At 44.9% G+C, this 19,387-nt stretch overlaps 1 protein-coding gene across 1 annotated transcript in view; it reads left to right on the top strand.

Moving 5' to 3' along the window:
• Positions 1-19,387, top strand: part of Mob3b (MOB kinase activator 3B) — a 204,559-nt gene that overhangs the window by 76,788 nt on the left and 108,384 nt on the right. Inside the window, exon 2 of the mRNA XM_059254100.1 lies at positions 12,180-12,794. Coding sequence (XP_059110083.1) covers positions 12,377-12,794 — 418 coding nt within the window. The 5' untranslated portion in view covers positions 12,180-12,376. The remainder of the gene's footprint in view (positions 1-12,179; positions 12,795-19,387) is intronic.

Here is a 19,387-nt window from a genome sequence, read left to right as displayed (position 1 = left end):
CACAGCACCGTCCAAGACTTGGTGCATTGGAGGCTGAGATGCTGGAGTCTTACAGGGGTTAAGTCAAAGAACAGACCAGATGATGTCTGGGGCTCCTACATGTCTTGAAGCTTGAGACCTGGTAATGTGAGACATCTGGGTCAATAAATTTAATACTTGTCGCTTGCCTGTCTTTACTCACCTTGCCTCCTCTGTCCCCCAGACACACCGTGTCGGTACCTCATGTAACCAGTTCACCCAGGAGAGCATGGATGCAAGCCCACGTCTTTGTGGCTCTGAAATTAGGGTTGGTGCCCCCCATCCCCTGCCCTTTGTGATTGTTATAGGGTTGGCAGTTATATGCAGGGCTCCATTTTCTTCCTTGTTTTATTTGTTTTGGACATGTTCAGGAGGCTAGAGTAGACAGCCCATGAATTATTTGTGTCCCTTTTCACTCAGGCTTATCTGCTTCCTACATGTTTGCATCTAGGAGAGTGCAGTGCTGGCCACTGTATCTTGTCTCCTGTTTCTAAGGCTGTGGACCTTTCCTCCAGCACAGTCCCTTTTCCGATAACACGGAAACTTCGTAAGCAGTGTAGGGAGTTGTCCCTGCTAGAACAGGAGATTGCAGCTGGGTTGTGCTGAACAGTTATGTACAGTGCACATCATTTTAAAGTTTTCTGTGTGAAAAGGTTAAACTCTGAAGTGTTTTTGGAGGATTAGTGGGAGGACATGAGACGTATAATTTGTTCTGCTACACCCAAATTCAAGAGACAAACCATGTGCACTCGATTTTATTATAGACAAAAAGTATGGAAATGCCCTCACAATGAGAGCATAAATATATATTTTTTAAATGTATGTGCATATCTGTATGCCCGTGAGTTTATGTGTACCACAAGTACCAGAGGTGGCCAGAGGGTGCCAGATTCCCCTGGAGCTGGAGTGACAGGTGGTTGTGAGCTACCTGCTGCTTTGGGTGTTAGGAACTGAACCTAAGTTCTCTGCAAGAGTAGTATATGCTCTTAACTGAACCACATCTCTAGTCCCATAAGAGTATTTGAAACGTTGGAGAATGTTGAGGTTATATTGCTCAGATTAATACTCTTTGCTTTGTTCTGATAATTAAAAGCCCACCCAAATCAAGTGAGAAGGAATCCTGTGATTCCTTTCTTTGATCCTTTCCAGGGACCCCGTTGCCTCCCTGCCGTTCCTGGAACACACCTGCATCGCACCAAAGCACCTTCTGTGACACATATCACTCCAGAGCGTTGGGTCTAATACCCTTTAATACCAGTCCCTGTGCCTGCCATAAGCCAGTTTCCATGCATTTATGCTCCCACAGACAGTAGCTCTTAATTTTTGCAATACCTTGAAAGATAACCACCATTGTCTTTAAAGAAGGCAGGACAGAGGCTTGTAAAGACGCCTTGTCCAGAGACGTAGCCAGCTGACTCAGGACCAATAATGTTCAGGACTCCACCTCCCTCTGTGCATCCTAGGACGCCATACAGGGCTCCACCTGATTCTGCCTGCTGTCCAGACACCTCTGCTCTCTTTGTTTTCGACCCATTAGGCTGGCTTGTGGGGCAAAGACCTGTGGCTTTCTATTGTTGTTGTTTGCCATTTAAGACAGTGTCTTGGTAGGTGGCCCTGGCTGGCCTGGGACTATATAGAACAGGGAGTGTATTCACAGAGGTCACTGTCTCTGACTCCAAGGGCTGGAATTAAAAGTGTATCACTACATCTGGCTTGTGCAACAGAGTTTGCATATTATCTTTCCATTTTTTTAAAGTATAAAACAGGACTAATAATAAGACCTGTGCATTGGATTGTGACAATTAATAAACCAATAAGTCCTCAATCAATGCTGGCTGATTCTGCTACTCACTGATATGTAATTTGGTAGAACAGAATTTTCAGATCCTAAGATAGACCCCTAGGTCTGTTTGAGTCTGTAAGAACCAGACTTTGTATTAAAATGTGCATCGTGATGTGAATCAAATGATAACAGTAACCACTTTTTGTTTGTTTGTTTGTTTTTGTTTTTCCTTTTTTTTTTTTTTTTTCTGGAGCTGAGGACCAAACCCAGGGCCTTGTGCTTGCTAGGCAAGCACTCTACCACTGAGCTAAATCCCCAACTCCAGTAACCACTTTTAAAAAGTACCTGTTATGTACTAAATCCACTACCAGGAATGTTAAACCTTTTGATACAGTGATACATCATTGTTGCTCCTAACGGTGCCAGAATGCGTGTGTCAGGTGGACCACAGGTTGGGCACACAGTGAACACACCTTGTGGAAGTCTCCCACCAACCTGCAGAAGCTGTGGCTTTGACCTCTTTGAACCCTGTTTGAAACTCTGCCTGGGGATGCTCTCAGCTTTAACCCTCCCCTGCCCTTTCCAGCTGAACGTTGTGCTCTCTTGAAAATGAGAACTGCTTTTTCCAATTTCCAGTCTTCCCGCCCACCGTGGCTTCTCTACCCCGCTTCAAAGATCTCTTGCAGTGGTTCCAGATGTCACACATCAGCTCCCCTCAAGCCAGGAATAAAACTTTTCCAGCCTCTGAGACTCAAATTCACTTAGGATGGCTAAGGGTACAGACGTCCGTTGACAGTTACAGGAACTGGCTTTCTGAAGTCTGAACGTTTTTGCTTTAAAGTAATACTTCTCCAAGAAACATCTGTCATTCCTTGTTTCAAAGACAAAGAGAGAAATGATAGTTGACAATGAGCTCCACCTCATCTGTAGGAGGTTCTAATTGTCACGCTACCCGCTAAATACCTCTAATTTAAAATGTAAAAATGCTTACATATTTTTGCTTACCTTAATTTTTTATTCAGCCATTATATTACCTTTATCTTTCACGCCATACTCATCTGTTTTCCTCCCACCTTGCCTAATGTAGATACCATGTTTTAAAAATCACTTTTTTTTTAAAGCCACAAAATGAGTATTTTCCTGAGAACTGAAAGACGTGGAAATAATATAAAAGGTTTTACCAACTTGAAACTTTTGTCTTTTTCTGTTTTCTTTAAAATGATAATAAAATCACTAGGGCCAGGAGAGGTGGTTCAGCAGTTAGGAGCACTGGCTGCTCTTCCAGGGGTCCTGACTTCAATTCCCAGCACCCACATGTGGGCACACAACCATCTGTAACTGAAGTCCCATGGGATCTGATGCCATCTTCTGGTGTGCAGACAAAGGATAAAAAAAGCAACACTCCTATGCATTAAACAAACAAACAAACAAGCAAATAATCTGTGCTGGGCATAGTGGTGCACTCCTTTAATCTTAGAACTTGGGAGGTAGAGGCAGGTGGATCTCTGAGTTCAAGGCCAGCCAGAGCCACAGAGTGAGATCCTGTCTCAAAAACAAAATTTAAAAAAAAAAATACAAACATAAAAATAAAATCATCAGAATATCTTTTATAAAATCTAATTGGCCAGCTGAGCTTCTGCCGTGATTTTCCTTCACTACTCATTCTTAAAACTGGGATAAGTTGGATCAAGCCTATCTAAGGTTGGACCAAAGGTTCCCCATCTTCCTCATTTCTGGGAATCCCAACCACCCCACACTGCCATCCACAAGGCCTTTATTTAAGCAAACATGTAGATAAAATTCTGTCTTCCTTCTGTGGACTATGATGTGTAGTGTGTTGAACCTCTTCTCCTTATAGCTCACTCATTCTCTTTCCAGCACTGGATCCTCTTCTGAACAGTGCTGTTTCCAAGTCTGGGGAATGGTGAATCATTTGGGTCGTTATGGGTGGGTTGTTTCTAAGCCACCTGCCCTGCATGGATCCACTCCTGTGGTTGCTGCTGCTACAGCATCGAGGCTGGCATGGGATGCTTTCATTTGTGAGATACTCAAACTTTTAATGTTAGAGTATCTGTACTGATGGCTAAATAAACAGATGAAATATCAAGGAGTATGAATGGCCATTGAAGAGCTGAGGATGATGGGCAGTGAGAGTCATAGGACAGGTTTATTCAAGGCTGCACCCGCTCTTACTGATTTCACCTGTTTAGAAGCGCTGGTTTCTGAAGTCACGCGTGTCTTTGAAGATCACAGCGAGGCAGCACTGTTTCTCTCACCCAATCTAAAACCATGCATGGATGATGCAGCTCCGAGCTGAGAAAGTGTGTTGGGAATGGGGGTGTAGGTAGCGAAGCTCCTTCTCAGGCAGGAATGTCCAATTTGTTGGTGTTGTGTGGAGAGTACAGGAGTGCATGGATACATAAAAGTTGGTAGGAAGGAATCAGCCAGCACATCCTTTGGAGGCGCCTCTGAACAGCAGATGGCATCAATTTTATTTATAAATGCACAGGGCTGAGGCATGGTTCAGGAAATAAGAATACTTGCTGTGAAGGTATAAGGACCTGAGTTCAAGTCCCCAGAACTCTTTGTGGTGGTATGGATGAGAAAGGCCCCCATCAGCTTATATATTGGAATACTTGGTCCCCATTTGGTAGAACTGTTTGGGAAGGATGAGACGGTATGGCCTTGTTGGAGCAGGTTTGTCGCTGAGGGCAGGCTTTAAAGTTTGAAAACACTTTTGCTATCTCTGTCCCTCCCCACCCCACCCCTGCATCTCTCTCTCCTCTCTCTCTCTCTCTCTCTCTCTCTCTCTCTCTCTCTCTCTCTCTCTCTCTCTCTCTCTCTCTCTCTCTCTCTGCCTTGTGGTTGTGTCTGAAGATGTAATCTCTCAGCTACTGCTCCAGCACCATGCCTGCCTGCCTGCTGCCATGGATCCTTTGAAACTGTAAGCCCCAGTACCTACTTTCTTTTACAAGTTGCCTTGGTTATAGTATCTTATCACAGAAATAAATAAATTAAAAAAAAAACTAGAACACTCAAATCAAAAACCAGTATGATGGGATGGGATCCTCTAGCCCCACTGCTGTGGAGACGGGAGGAGCTCTGAGGTGTGCTGGTTGACAGCATCATTCCAGGGTCAGTGAAAAACACTCTCAAATAAGAAGGAATAGGGTAAAGCAGGACACTTGACATCCTCCTCTGACCTCCAAGCGCACAGGCACACACATGTACTCATGCGCGCACACACACACACACACACACACACACACACACACACACGCCACCTCTTTTTTTTTTTTTTTTCCGAGATAAGAGTTTTTCTTTGGAGCCCTAGCTATCCTGGAATTTACTCTGTAGACCAAGCTGGCCTCAAACTCACAAAGATCCACTTGCCTCTGCCTCCCGAGTACTGGGATTAAAGGTGTGTGCCACCACCACCCGGGCCATGACACACACCACCTCTTAAAACCTAATTTATTCAGTATCGACAGTGTAAGAGCAAAGTTCTGTAGACTATCCCAGCCACAGAGAGGAAAATATACTGGTAGATGATACCAGACTTGTTCTTTAATTCTGAGACTAGAATTTGAAATAGCACTGAGGACTGGAGGATCCCATCAGAAAGGGAAGTGGACAGGTGTCTGTCCCTGTAGGAGACTGGCATGTCACTACGGAACATCCCTGAGTAACTGGTGTATTCAGATTCGGTCATGGACTGAGCTTTCCAAGGCCGAGGTCAAATCCCCAAATGACTCAGCTTAGGAGCTAACAGTTTGGTTTAGCTTTTGTGGTTCTGGTTTAGTGCAAAGCGGTTTTCATTGACTGTTGTTTACTCATGTGTTCAACAAACCTTTCATGAAGTCTGTGCCCGACACCATTCCAGCTTCTTGGAACCCAGCAAAGGCAAGGGCCAGATTGTACCTTCTTTGTGTGGGGTGTTTGGGGGGCATTTTTCTTGTGACTTTTCTGTAGTCAATTGTCCTGCCCAGAGACATCCTCCGGCCCAAAGATGATATTTTGGACTTCTCGCCCACCACATACTTCCGACAGTTAACATTAGTCAGCCCTTTCTGTCCCTGTCACCTTCTGCCTTACTGTGATGGCCTCTCAGAGGTGGTCGCTGCCGCGGAAGATGCATTTCCCCGAGTCAGTGGGGGAGCTGTTTCATTTCTTCCTTTATCCCTGGCAAGGACTCTGATTTTTCAACTAATGAGGCAGAAGACATCAATAGGAAAAGAAAAATAAGAACTTCCTTCACTAGTGCCTGCCAGCGTTGCTTAGTTACCTTGTCAACATTCCCTCAGAGCCCAGCAGAGTTCTCTCTGCATATTTTCATTGTGCGGTTTTTTTTTTTTTTTTTTTATTGCTAAAGTTGATCTATTAAGCAGAAAATATGGGGAACACATGGAGCTGCTGTCAGTTTATGCTATGTGTTTGGATTTCTGTTTTTCTCTTTCCAGAGACCTTGTGCCTTTTTCATTCCTAACTCAAGCAACACATGGAAGGAATGGCGTCTGTGTCCACATTTATGTGCTAGACTTTGGAGCATGAAAACCAAAAGTTCAGACTGACCACATACTGAACACCACATTGTGAGGTCGTCACAGAGGCCAAATTTTAATTAATTCTGCAATCTTGGTACCTAGTCCTGTGTCTGCTGAATAAAGGGGCCTTAGTAAATGTTCTTCAATTAAATGAGAGATTGGCTTCAAATAGTTATTGCAAACCAGCATAATAATGGATGCTATTCATAACAGAGTTTTCGTAGTGTTTCTATCCAGGGCTCCAAACTTATGGCTTGTTCTTTTTTTTTCTGGACACTAGACAAAGACAGCGAATAACCACTATGTCATTATCAGCCGAAGAAACTTCTGGCATGCGGCCGTGGTGGCAGTAGCCACTCTCCGCGCGTATCACACAACGGTTTTCCCTGAGGCCCGGAGGTGCTTGGTGCTCTGCTATCCAGATCCACCCACATCAGAACCCCCACCAGCCCCACCCCCACAAGCAAAGCAGTTGAGTTGAAAACAGTAGACTCTTCTCACGCTTCCTCAATACATGCACAGTCAACCGCAGACTCTATTTATGAAACCTACTGTTGACAAAATCACAAGAACAAGTTTATGTCTTCAGCCCTTCAGTTGTCCAGCCAGTCATCTGCCCTACCTAGGGCTTCAAGCATTTATTTCTGAGATGTTGTTAAAGTGCAGATTTAGATCTACTGGTCTGGGGTAGAGCCAGAGAGTCTTCATTTCTAACACACCCCCTGTGTAGATCAGGCTTTGACACTCAGTATAACCTCTGTATATGGAGCAGTAGATCCCGATGTCATTCGGAGCCTGTCTGAAGTGCAAACTTGAAGCGTCTACCTGTATTTAAACATAACCTCAGGTCTCCATGTTAATGTGTGATAAGCACTATGAGAGTCTTGTCTGGTACTTTTTTATAACGGTGCTAGGGACTGAACCCAGGGCTTGTTGGTAAAGTGCCCTGCCACTGAGTTTTATCGCCAGCCTTTCATTTGTTTTATTAAAAATTGTTAAGACAGGCACTTGCTAAGTTAGTCAGGCTGGCCCGGAACTTTCGGTCCTCAAGCCAGTTTCCTGAATGCCTGAGGTCCAAAGCCTGACTAGCTGCAACTGTTGAATCGATGAAGAATGCACTATGAGCAGGGTCTCCATAGAGACAGGGGTTGGAAAGGAGATAATTCCCCTTGTCTTTATATATGGGAAACTCACCTGGCCAACTGGCACTCTCCCCAGAGTAACTCTACTGCAAAGGAGAAATTGAACCAGCAGAGGTATTCCCATGTCTGACCACAACAGCATGTGTGATAACGTGGAGTCAGTGCCAGGGGGCCAGCACTCCTGTCCAGTGGAGCTAGTCCTACCACGTGCACTGTACTCCCTTTGATCCTTGATGGAAGGTGCTTGAACTGTATCTGAAGACGTCCATGGGATTGTAAAACAGCTGCAGTGAGGAAACATCATGTACAACTCCGGGGCAGAGAAATGAGTTGAGAACTGGAAAGGTTAGTGGAGGGTCCAGGGCAGAGTGGAGTTTAATCACAAGCGTCTGATTCAAGAACTTACTTGAGAAATAAACATTCTGAGGATGCTTCTCTTTAGCCAGGCAGTGGTGGTGCACGCCTTTGATCCCAGCACTCAGGAGGCAGAGGCAGGCCAGCCTGGTTGGTCTACAGAGCGAGTTCCAGGACAGCCAGAGCTATATAGAGAAACCCTGTCTTGGGGGGGGGAAAAAAAAAGATGCTCCTCTTTCACCAAAGCTGTCAAGAAGGCAAAATCTGAGGGGTGGTGGAAGGGAGAATTTACACATCCATGTACGCCTTTACACAGGCAACAGGAAAAGTCAGCTCCTGCTTTCCATCGGTCACTCAGAATCTGGAGCTCCTTATTTTTTTGCAAACAAGCCCCCAGCAATCTTCCTGTTACACCCTTCCTTCCCTACCTCCCTACCCTTGAAGCACTAGGTAGGGTTGCTCATTCCCTTGGCCACACCCTGACTTTTAAGTGGACATTGGGGATCTAAGCTAAGGACTTCATGCTTACTTAGAAAGCACTCTTACCGGGTGATCCGTCTCCCCAGCCCCAAGATAGTGATTTTAAACCTGACTGAAGTTTAGGATAAATGTCCCTCCAGTTAAAGAGACTGAGATCTTGAAATCTGTTACTTAAGTATCATTAGAATAAAGAAAAAAAAAAACCAAAATTCTAGCAAGGTTTGACTATTTTTTTATGTTTGTGCCAATCACTTAGGGATTTAAAGAGAAAGTTCTTTTGGGAGTGGGGGTTTGAGACAGGTTTTCTCTGTGTAGCCTTGGCTTTGCTGGAAGTCACTCTGTAGAGCTCAGACTCAGAGAGATGAGCCTGCTTCTGCCTCCTGAGTGCTGGGATGAAAGGGGTGTACCACCACTGCCTGGCTGAGAAAGTTCTTATTCATGTGTTTCCATCTGGGATGTCAGACACATCTGCTGATGGTGTCCATAGCGCCTGGCACATGGTGCCCATCAGATGGGCGCTACAGGCCGCACAAGCAGCAGAATCAGAGGTACTGCGGGGCGTGGAATTGGAAGAGCATGGCTCTAAGAACCATGGGAGTTGACAGGCCCCTCATTATCAGCCAGTCTTCTTTGCTAAAGGGAGGGGGCCACCTGTCACTGCTGTGCTGCAGAGCGGAGCTGCTGTTGATTTAGTGAGGAAAAAGAAGAAGAAAGTCTCACCGTTGCTTCTCCATTTTCCCAACTTCTCACTCATGCATTTATTTTGGTAATGACCTTTTAAAGGTTCAGGTTTCTTCAGGCTCCTTTCAGGCAAACTAAATCTTCAAGGAGCCCACCTTCCATCTTTGTAGCTAAAGTTTTCCTGCCTGGCCCACAGTCAGGACAAATCTCTCTCACCTGCCAGTCCCACAGCCGCTCAGAACCGACCAAGTAAACACAGAGACTTATATTGGTTATAAACTGTATGGCCATGGCAGGCTTCTTGCTAACTGTTCTTATAGCTTAAATTAATCCATTTCTATTAATCTATACCTTGCCACGCGGCTCGTGGCTTACCGGCATCTTCACATGCTGCTTGTCATGGTGGCGGCTGGCAGTGTCTCCCTGACTCAGCCTTCCACTTCCCAGCTTTATTCTCCTCCTTATCCCGCCTATACTTCCTGCCTGGCCACTGGTCAATCAGTGATTTATTTATTGACCAATCAGCAACACACTTGACATACAGACCATCCCATAGCACATCTTCTCTCCCTCCTTCCTTCCCTCCCCCCCCCCCCCCCCCCCCCGTGGCACTGGAGTTGAATCTACTGCCTCATGCATTCTGGGTAACCGCTCTGCCACTGAGCTTATAACCCAGCCCCCCAAAAGGTTTTCATTTAAAAAGAGATTGCACCTGTTCACATCCTAGAGTTTGAAGACTTTCGTGTTGATATCCATGTAGTTGATAGTCCAGAGTACCCTGGAGTATAACTTCATAGAAGATCTCAGGCAGAGTGTCATGTGATCTTTTCCACTTGGATCTTTTTGTGGGAGCAGGGAGTGTATGCTTAATGCCACAAAAGAAGGAGAAAAAAGTTCCATTTCCCAGATGTGGCATTCCAGGGAAAAGCTCTTAGGAAAAAGGTGGGAGAAGAGAGGGGATGGGAGTACTGGGCTGTGGGAGAGACAGGAAGAAGCACATGGTACCAGGACCATGGCTATGCTGAGCAAAAAGCAAAATTTGTGGGAGGGAATCTGATCTCTCAGGAAGAATTAGCATAAACTAATTTTGTTTGGAAAATGCCATGATGAAGACTGTGCATGCTAATTTAAAAGTTTGAAAAGATGCCTCAGGAACATATTCCTGTGTCAATGACTTAACCAAGCCCTGTTCACATGTGGGGGTGGCAGAACCCCTTCTGGCTGTTATTAAAGCAGTTCAGAGAGCTCATCCACCAATCCCCTGTAACAGATTTTGTGCTGGCTGTCCTGAGGCTGGCCTCAGCTCTGGGCTTACTTTGTTATGATTCGGTCCAAGCAGACCCATTATCATCTTTTGTGTCAAGGCCACAGGACAGCCTTCACCTCAACCCAAGCTTTATTGGCAGCCTCTGGGGAATGTGTGTATAGGACAGAACAGGGAGAGACCTCTGGGTAGGGAGCTTCATGAACCAATAGGAAAGGCAGGATGAAATACATCACAGTTCAGAGTATGGGGCCACGTGGAAAGTGCCGTCACAAGGGGCCAACAAACCAAATTTGGTGCCAAATATGATAACATCCAGTTCCTCCTGCTAGCTACAGGATGTTATTAAGCCAGTAATTCTGTCCGTGAAGAATGACACTTTCCGTGAGTGTACGCTCTTCCATGAATCTGTAAGTCTTCCCAGAGTTCTGAGAGTCAAATGGAATAATGGACAACATTGGGATTTCAAGGCTTCACTGTCCCTTGTGGCAGCCACTAGACATGTATGGCTAAATAAATTCACCTAAATTAAAGTAAGATAAATTATAAAGTTCAGTTCCTGAGTCACACGGTCTATATCCAAGTACTCAGTGTCGCATGTGGATAGAGGGTGTCACATTGGACCACAAGTACAACTAACATGTCCATTGCCAGAGCAAGTTCTGTTGAACAGCCCCGTTCCAAAGGGCTCCTGGGAGTGACATTAGGAACTTAAAGGCTGTGCCCTGTAGAGGTGACAACTGCCATCAGAGTTAGGGCTCCCTGCAAAGGAACAACTGACTTCAAGTCAGCAGCGTTAAAATCAGGGATTATTCGAGCAATCCTGGAAGATCGACTGTATCCCAAAGGTACCAAGTGTAGCTAAGCTTCCGGAGTGTCGGGACCATTTCCTGGATTGTGTGGAACTGAAGGAGCCACTTTCCCCTTCTTACTGCCGCTTTCTTCCCAGTGTTCTTCTCCCCTTGGCAACCTGAGTGCGTGCTCTGTTTCAGTAGCCACTGTTGTAGAGGCCCTCCTTCCCTCCTCCTCCTCCTCTCCTCCTCTCCCTTTCCATCCTTTACTCCTCTTCCTCCTCCTCCTCTCCTCTACCCTCCTTCCCTCCTCTTCCTCTTCCTACTCCTCTCCCTATCCCCCCTCCTATTCTTCCTCCTCCTCCTCCTCTTCGCCCTCCCCTCTTGTTCATTTCATTCCCCCGCCTCGCGCTCTGTGGTCCAGCCTTCTCTGTGGTCCAGCCTTCTCTCCTGCGTTACACATGACCCATACAGGGCTTAAGTTGACCACTTTCTTCACTTCTTACAAATTGAACAGATGCAGACTTCCGGTTCCTTTTAGCTGCCTGGTCCCATCATCTCTATTTGGGAACTCAGAGACAATCTATGCCTACTCATTAGTCTTCAAAAAGGAGTAGATATGCCATAGGATTGAACCACTGGCCAACGCACTCTTCCTTGGCACCCTGGAAAAGCCCTTAGCTGAGGATCACACAGAGAAGAGCCAGCAAAGATTTGACAGGGACCACAAAGAAAAGGAGGCGGATAGCGTCTCTTCTTCCTTAATTGTTTGCATAGCTCACAGTACCAGTGCAGCCGGCAAGGCAATAGCTTAACCTCCACATTCACATACTGAGACCCAGAGGGACTAACCACGCCAGTAATGCAAGGTGCAAATTCTCCTAAGCCTTTGTTAGTTCTTTTTTGTGTTTGGTTTTTCGAGACAGGGTTTCTCCGTGTAGTTTTGGTGCCTGTCCTAGATCTCGCTCTGTAGACCAGGCTGGCCTCGAACTCACAGAGATCCACCTGGCTCTGCCTCCCAAGTGCTGGGATTAAAGGCAAGCACCACTGCCCCCGGCTCCTTTGTTAGTTCTTACACGCATGCTGAGCACTCACAAGTTCCCTTTTCTTTTTTGTCTTTAGGAAGGAACATGAGGTTCCCTTGGAGATCATTCAAGAGGAAGATAGAAGGAGCCATTTAAAATAGAGGAAAACTATAGGCTGCAAGACTGGGGCCTGAGGGCTGGCAGTGGAAAACTCTGTGGGGTTGTGATCTCTCACTGAAAAGTCCCAAGTGCCTTTTTGCTTCCTGCAAAAGGAAGGAAGACAAGGAGGAGACCATGTCCATAGCCCTGAAGCAAGTGTTCAACAAGGACAAGACCTTCCGGCCCAAGAGGAAATTTGAACCTGGCACACAGAGGTTTGAGCTGCATAAACGAGCTCAGGCATCCCTCAACTCAGGTGTGGACCTGAGAGCAGCTGTGCAGCTGCCCAGCGGGGAGGACCAGAATGACTGGGTGGCTGTGCACGTGGTGGACTTCTTCAATCGCATCAACCTCATCTACGGCACCATCTGTGAGTTCTGCACTGAGCAGACCTGCCCCGTGATGTCAGGGGGTCCCAAGTACGAGTATCGGTGGCAGGATGACCTCAAGTATAAGAAGCCAACTGCACTCCCGGCTCCCCAGTACATGAACCTGCTTATGGATTGGATTGAAGTCCAGATCAACAATGAGGACATATTTCCAACATGTGTTGGTGAGTGCACAATGGGCCTCGAAATTTGATTGTGTGCTTTTTGCTTTTTTTTAAAAAAAAAGTTTTGTCCTATTCCATCCTGAGCTGATAAAGTTTTCATGATGGGAGTCTTACACTGCCTTTGAATACTAGATAACACCTATGTCAATGATTCCTCAAATTCCATCAGCTGTATATCTGAAATATATATATATATATATATATATATATATATATATATATATATATATGAATCTGATTGAAATGGACAGAGGTCATTTATGGCCTATTTGTAATTTTGTGGACTCTAGTGGTATACATTCCACATGCTTGAGAGTATCGGAAAAATGTTAGATAGGATCTTCTTGGCTTTCTTAGGGCTAGACTCCAAATCTACTCAGCCTGGTAAGGTTTTTAGTTTTTGGCTAATTGGTGTGCAAGACTGCATTGTTTGGGGTATGACTACTGTTGGTACTAATCTTTCATGATTAAAAATCACATTATGGGAATCTACAGATCATTCAGGGAACAAACACACAGGGGTTCCTATCCTGGGGAAATAAAAATCCTGGCATTTGCCTCTCCTCTAATCACAGGTTACTGCGGTTGTAGGCTGTACTCTTAACTCTGTTAACTGCTAGACAGACTGGAACATTTGAAATGCAGATATTTGCGCTTGTTTTGGGCTATCAGCCATAAAACAGAAGGGTTTGGACTCAGCTTTTCCTACTTCTTTGCACTGCTAGCTATTGGATCCCATGGACGGACAGACAGGCTGGCTATGGAATTCACTGCTTTATATCCAAGGCTAAGTAGGAATGAGAGAACTCTTGTTCCCATTGCCAGGTCTCCAGTGCTTAGCACAGTGCTGGGAGTCTGCCTAGGCACTCAGAAACATTTCTAAGATGAGTGAATATTGTACTACTGGGAGAGCTGAGATAGAGGCATATGATGAATGCACATGATGAAGTCTGTTGAAATCATTGTAGCTAGTGAGGTGTCCCTAAGTTGAGAAGGGATGTATGGAAGTTATTAGGTTTATGCTAGAAAAAAAGTACATAAAAATGGTTGGTGCAGTATGGTGCATCTTGAAGTATTCAACACATTAACCAGTTTGTCAGGATACTGGCTTTGCCTTAACTGTCTAGTCCCCTCATACTTCCCTCTCCTATCCCTTGTTACCAGAAAGGAGGTGAGGTATGCAGTATTGACTGGGAGTTTCCCAGAAACTCCCCTGGGCTAGTGTTTCACATCTCCAGAGGGTGGGAAATCCTTCATTCTTATCTTCATGAACTTTCATTTTACTATTAGAGGCTACTTGTGCTGGGACGGATTTTCTTTTTCAGAAGCAACTGTTAATATTCACATGCAGAACATACAATAGTGATATGGCATCATCCTTCTGGTGTTGGCTTCTGGATGCTTTGAACTCTGCACACTCCTGCCAGCTGGCCGTTGCCATTGCCACATTGAGTTGCAGACCAAATATCTCAGTACAGCACCCTTGGGTTACTTGAGAGGGTGACAGCTTCTGGACATCTGTTTGGGGAACACAGCATTAGAGGTGGCTTTAGACTTTGTTCTGGGGAGCAGTGGCTTTATCCGGGTTCCCCATGGAAAATACTATTGCTTTCTTTTCTAGGCGTTTCCTTCATCATTCTCCATACAAACTGAATTCTCAGTTTCTTTGCTTCACAGCATTGATGTTCTGAGGAATCTTAGCTGGATTCCTCCTGAGAAAAAGTCAGTTTGGGAAATTCCGAGGAAGCGGAGTATTCTCCTTTCGGCACAGGGTAGTCTGTCAACGTGCATCTTATGAATTTCCAGGAAGAGTGCTTTAAAGTGTGTTTTTGGGTTTTTGTTGTTGTTGTTTCTTTTTGGGTGGAGGAGGGGTTTTGAGACAGAGTTTTTCTGTGAAACAGTCCTGGTGTCCTGGAACTTACTCTGCAGACCAGCTTGGCCTCAAACTCACAGAGAACCGCCTGCCTCAGCCTCCCAAGTGCTGGGATTAAAGGTGTGCTCCATCACCTCCCAGCTAAAGTGGTTTGTTTTTGTTTTTGTTCTCAATATTTTATCTGTCTGCATGTGTGTAAGTGTGCATGCCAGGTATATGTGTGGATGTCAGAGGACAACTTGCAAGAACTGGTTCTCTCCTTCAACCTTGTGCATCTCAGGATAGAACCAGGTTATTGGGCTTGTGGGAAAGTATCTTTACCTGCTAGCCCCAATAAAAGATTTTTCAGTGTGTGTCTTTCCAAGTTTGACATGGCACTTTCTTTCTTTTTTTAAATGGAATTCATTAGCATTTATCGTTCATTTGTTTGTTTAGACAGGGTCTCTCTATGTAACTGTGGCTGTTTGGCACTTGACAGTAGGCAAGGCTGGCCTCCAACTCACAGAGATCTACTTGCTCCACTCCTGAGTGCTGGAATTAAATTCTTGAATCACCACGTCCAGCTAGCACTTTTAGTTTTAAGAAAATATTAATCTATATAGATTAGAGTTGTCAACATTACCTGAGCCTTCTATTCAAAATGCAGATTCCCTGAACTTGGATGAGGGTTGAGAGTATACTTCAATGGGAGAATACTTGCCTAGCATGGCCAAGACCCTGGGTTTGATCCTCTAGCCCTGCTAATAATAATAATAATAATAATAATAATAATAATAATAATTTCTTAGATGAGACTTAACCTGTAACTTAACAACAGACAACAGAAAGTATAGTTACTATACTGTACAGTTGTTCTTTTCTTTTTCTAGCTGAAATTTTGTATCCTTTGAACAAAATCTCTCACTAGCCCCTGGTAACTTCCATTCCACTCCATTCTTATGAACTTAGCATTTTTAGATTCCGCCTGTGAGATAATATGACATTTGCCTTTGTGTGCCCAACTCAGTTCATCCATGATTCACAAGTTTCACAGATATTATTACAAATGACTGGAGAGAGAAAGAGAGAGAGAGAGAGAGAGAGAGAGAGAGAGAGAGAGAGAGAGAGAGAGAGAGAGAGAGAGTAGAGACAAGTTTCCATGTGTGGGCCAGGTTGGCCTAGAACTCATTATATAGCCTTAGTTGGCCTTCCAAGTGATGTCACCACACCTAGCTAAGACTGCCTTTTAAGACTTACTTATTCTGTGTGTATGTGTATGAGCCTGCATGGGTTTATGTGCACCATATGTGTGCAGGAGTCCACAGAGACCAAAAGAGAATGACAGATACCCAGGAACTGGAGTTATGGGTAGTTGTGAGCTGCCATGTAGATTCTGGTTAACAGAACCCAAGTTCTCTGCAATAGCTCTTAACCACTGAGCTCTCTTTCCAGGCCTGATTTCCTTCTTTTTAAAGACTGAAAAACACTCCATTATGTATGTATGCCACATTTTCTTTACTCAGACATCCATTTGGATATCTACTGATTGCATACATAATACCTTAAGTCTTCTTTTCTCCTATGCCTGTCTGTTGCTTACACGTCTTCTATTGAGAAATGGCCACTATGCTGGGTAGTTTTATGTCAACTTGACACAAACCAGTCATCTGAGAGGAGGGCATTTCAATTAAGAAATTACCTTCATCAGATCAGCTGTAGACAAGCTGTAGGGCATTTTCTTAACTAGTGATTGATGTGGGCAGACCCAGCAGCTCATGTGGGTGGGGTCACCCCTGGACTGGTGGTCCTGGGTTCTATAAGAAAACAGCTGAGGTACTGGAGAGATGGCTCAAGCAGTTAAGAGCACTGGCTTCTCTTCCAGAGGCAGCATCAGCTCCTGCCTCTAGGTTCCTGCCCTGTTTGAGTTCCTGTCCTGACTTCCTTCCATGGTGAACAGTGATGTGGAATAAAGTAAGCCAAATAAACCCTTTCCTCCCTAAGTTACTTTGGTCCTGGTGTTTCATCATAGCAAAGGTAACCCTAAGACACCCACGCCTGTCTTTTGTCCATTGCTTGAGTTGTCTTTTTCCCATTGAATTCCTTATGAACCTTCAGTTTTGAAAGCCCTACCTCTCTTCCTTCTACTGTGACCATTCATAATGCTTTTCTCTCCTGAGAAACAATCTGCTTCTCATCGTAGTATAGTCACTCATACTCTCTCCTTCCCCGATGATTTTTGTATGTTTCCTTTGAGGTCCAGATCAGATACCAGATTTTGTGTGTGTGTGTGCAGGTTTCCACTCATTATGATATGACCTCTGTATAGCTATAGAGTATGTGCTATTTGAATATCTCAGGAATAAGTGAGTTTTGAAGCCTCATGATGTTGAGTGGCTTAGTAACTAGAAAAGTAATTTTTGTGAAGTTCCACCATTGCATGATGCTAGCTAGTGTTCAATGCAGAGATGCCACCTGTCTTATTTAGGGTTTTATTGCTGTGAAAAGGCACCATGACTACAGCAATTCTTATAAAGGAAAACATTTAATGGTGGTGTCTTACAGTTTCAGAGGTTTAGTCCATTATCATCATGGTGGGACATGGCAGCATGCAGACAGAGACATGGTGCTAGAGAAGGAGCTGAGAGTTCTAAACTTGATCCACAGACAGCAGAAGGAGAGTGTGACACACTGGGTGTAGCTTGAGCATATATGAGACCTCAGAGTCCACCTCTACAGTGACACACTTCCTCCAACAAGGCCACACCTCCTAATAGTACCACTTCCTATGAGCCAAGCATTTAAACACGTGGGTCTATGGGGGCCATACCTGTTCAAACCACCTCACCACCACTTCTGGATTTACCTAGCACTTGTTTTCATGAGGCTTCCTGTAGCAGTTTGAATGGATTGACCCCCATAAGCTCATAGGGAGTGGTACTATTAGGAGGTGTGGCTTTGTTGGAGTGGGTATGGCCTTAATGAATGAAGTATGTCACTGTAGGGGTGGGCTTTGAGGTTTCCTATGCTCAAGATATTGCCCAGTGTCACAGTCTACTTCCTGTTGCCTTCTGATCAAGATGTAGCCAACACCATGTCTGCCTGCATGCCACCATGCTCTCTGCCGTGATGATAATGGACTGAACTTCTGAAACTGTAAGCGAGCTACTCATTCCAATTAAATGTTTTCATTCGTAGGCGTTGCCATGATCATGGTGTCTCTTCACAGCAGTAGAAACTCTAACTAAGACACTTTCTTTCTTTGGTGTATGTCTGCGTGCGTGCGTGCGTGCGTGCGTGTGTGTGTGTGTGTGTGTGTGTACATGAGTTGTAGGACAACCTGAGACATCACTCACTCCTCAGGTGCTATTCACCTTTGTTTAATATAAGATCTCTCTTGACCTGGAATTCACCAGTTAGAGCAGGCTGGCTTAACCAATGAGCTTCAAGGATTTACCCATATCTGCTTCCGCAGCACTGGGATTATAAGCATGTGCCACCACTCTGAGCTTTTTGTTTGTTTTGTTTTGTGTTTACATATAGATCACTATTAGTTCTCCGGTTGCAAGGCAAGCTCTCTACTGCCTGGCTTTATTCTCGAGCTTTTCTAACATGTCGTGTTAGGAGTGCATTGGTGCTTTCTTTGAAAAGATCCTATCTTAGGAGCCCTTTCTCCAGTGCGCTCCACTGTCTCCCCTTCAGCCTCCCTCTAAGTCCAACCTACTTTCTCCCTTTTCATCCTTGTGCTATTATGAGTCATTTTCAGAGAAATGATCAAGAGGTGTATCAGGATAAAATCAAAGAACTTAGGCAAACAAGAGATCCTGGGAGGATGAGACACGGGTCTGCTTAGAGTTAGACTCCTGGGCACATGGCAGTGTTCCTGCATGGGAACTGAGCAGGGTTCAAACTTAACCTCCTTCCCACTGTGATCCAAGGAAGTAGAGCCGGAAAGCACCGACAGATGTGAAGGTTTCACCCTTGGTTAGGTATTGAAGGGTATAAACAGCTGTTGATCTCCACCACTGAAACACGGAAGAAAGCAGGCCTTTCATCTATTGCGAGATTCAAGTTTAACTAGGAGCCCGTGATGGCAGAAGTCAAGCTTTGTCAGATGGGGGCACAAACACACATGGCTCCTCGTAAACCGCAGCCCCCTCCACTCTCCCTTGAGCTGCTCCCCTCTGGCCTGCTTTGGTAGAAACCCAGCAGACGTCTCAGTTGAAGCCTTCAGAACAGCAGTAACTGCAGAGGCAAGGACACCTCCCTTTGATTCTACCTCTTTTAAAGATACAACCAAAACAGAAAACAGAAAGCCACAGACTTAAAAGAAATACTGTTGCCTAATTACAAAAAACGTCTCCTCTGTTCTAGTTCCAGCTCCCCTGCCTTTCGGTTATATAACAGGATTGAACATTGTAGATCGGATACTCAGACAAAAAGTTAGAACCCTCTGACTCATGTGTTTTGAAAACGTCTTTGTAAAGGTGGAATAAGAGTGTGTAAGACACAATTACGTGATCTCACCGACATCGACAGCTTTAGAATAAATGGGAGTCAGCAGGGAAGATTAGTGAAAGTTACAGGGAAAGCAAATTCGTGTCTGCAGAACCTGCTAAATGCTTACGTGTAGCTGCCACTGCCGATCTTACTTAGTTCTTGCAACAGCTCAGTGGAGTGACTATTGCATTTTAGTAGCCAGGAGCCTAAGGGACTTTCTCTCGACTATACAGCTGGCACGTAA

This window comes from Peromyscus eremicus, chromosome 2, assembly GCF_949786415.1.
Source record: "Peromyscus eremicus chromosome 2, PerEre_H2_v1, whole genome shotgun sequence".
NCBI lineage: Eukaryota > Metazoa > Chordata > Mammalia > Rodentia > Cricetidae > Peromyscus > Peromyscus eremicus.
This window is presented reverse-complemented; position numbering and strand designations above follow the sequence as displayed.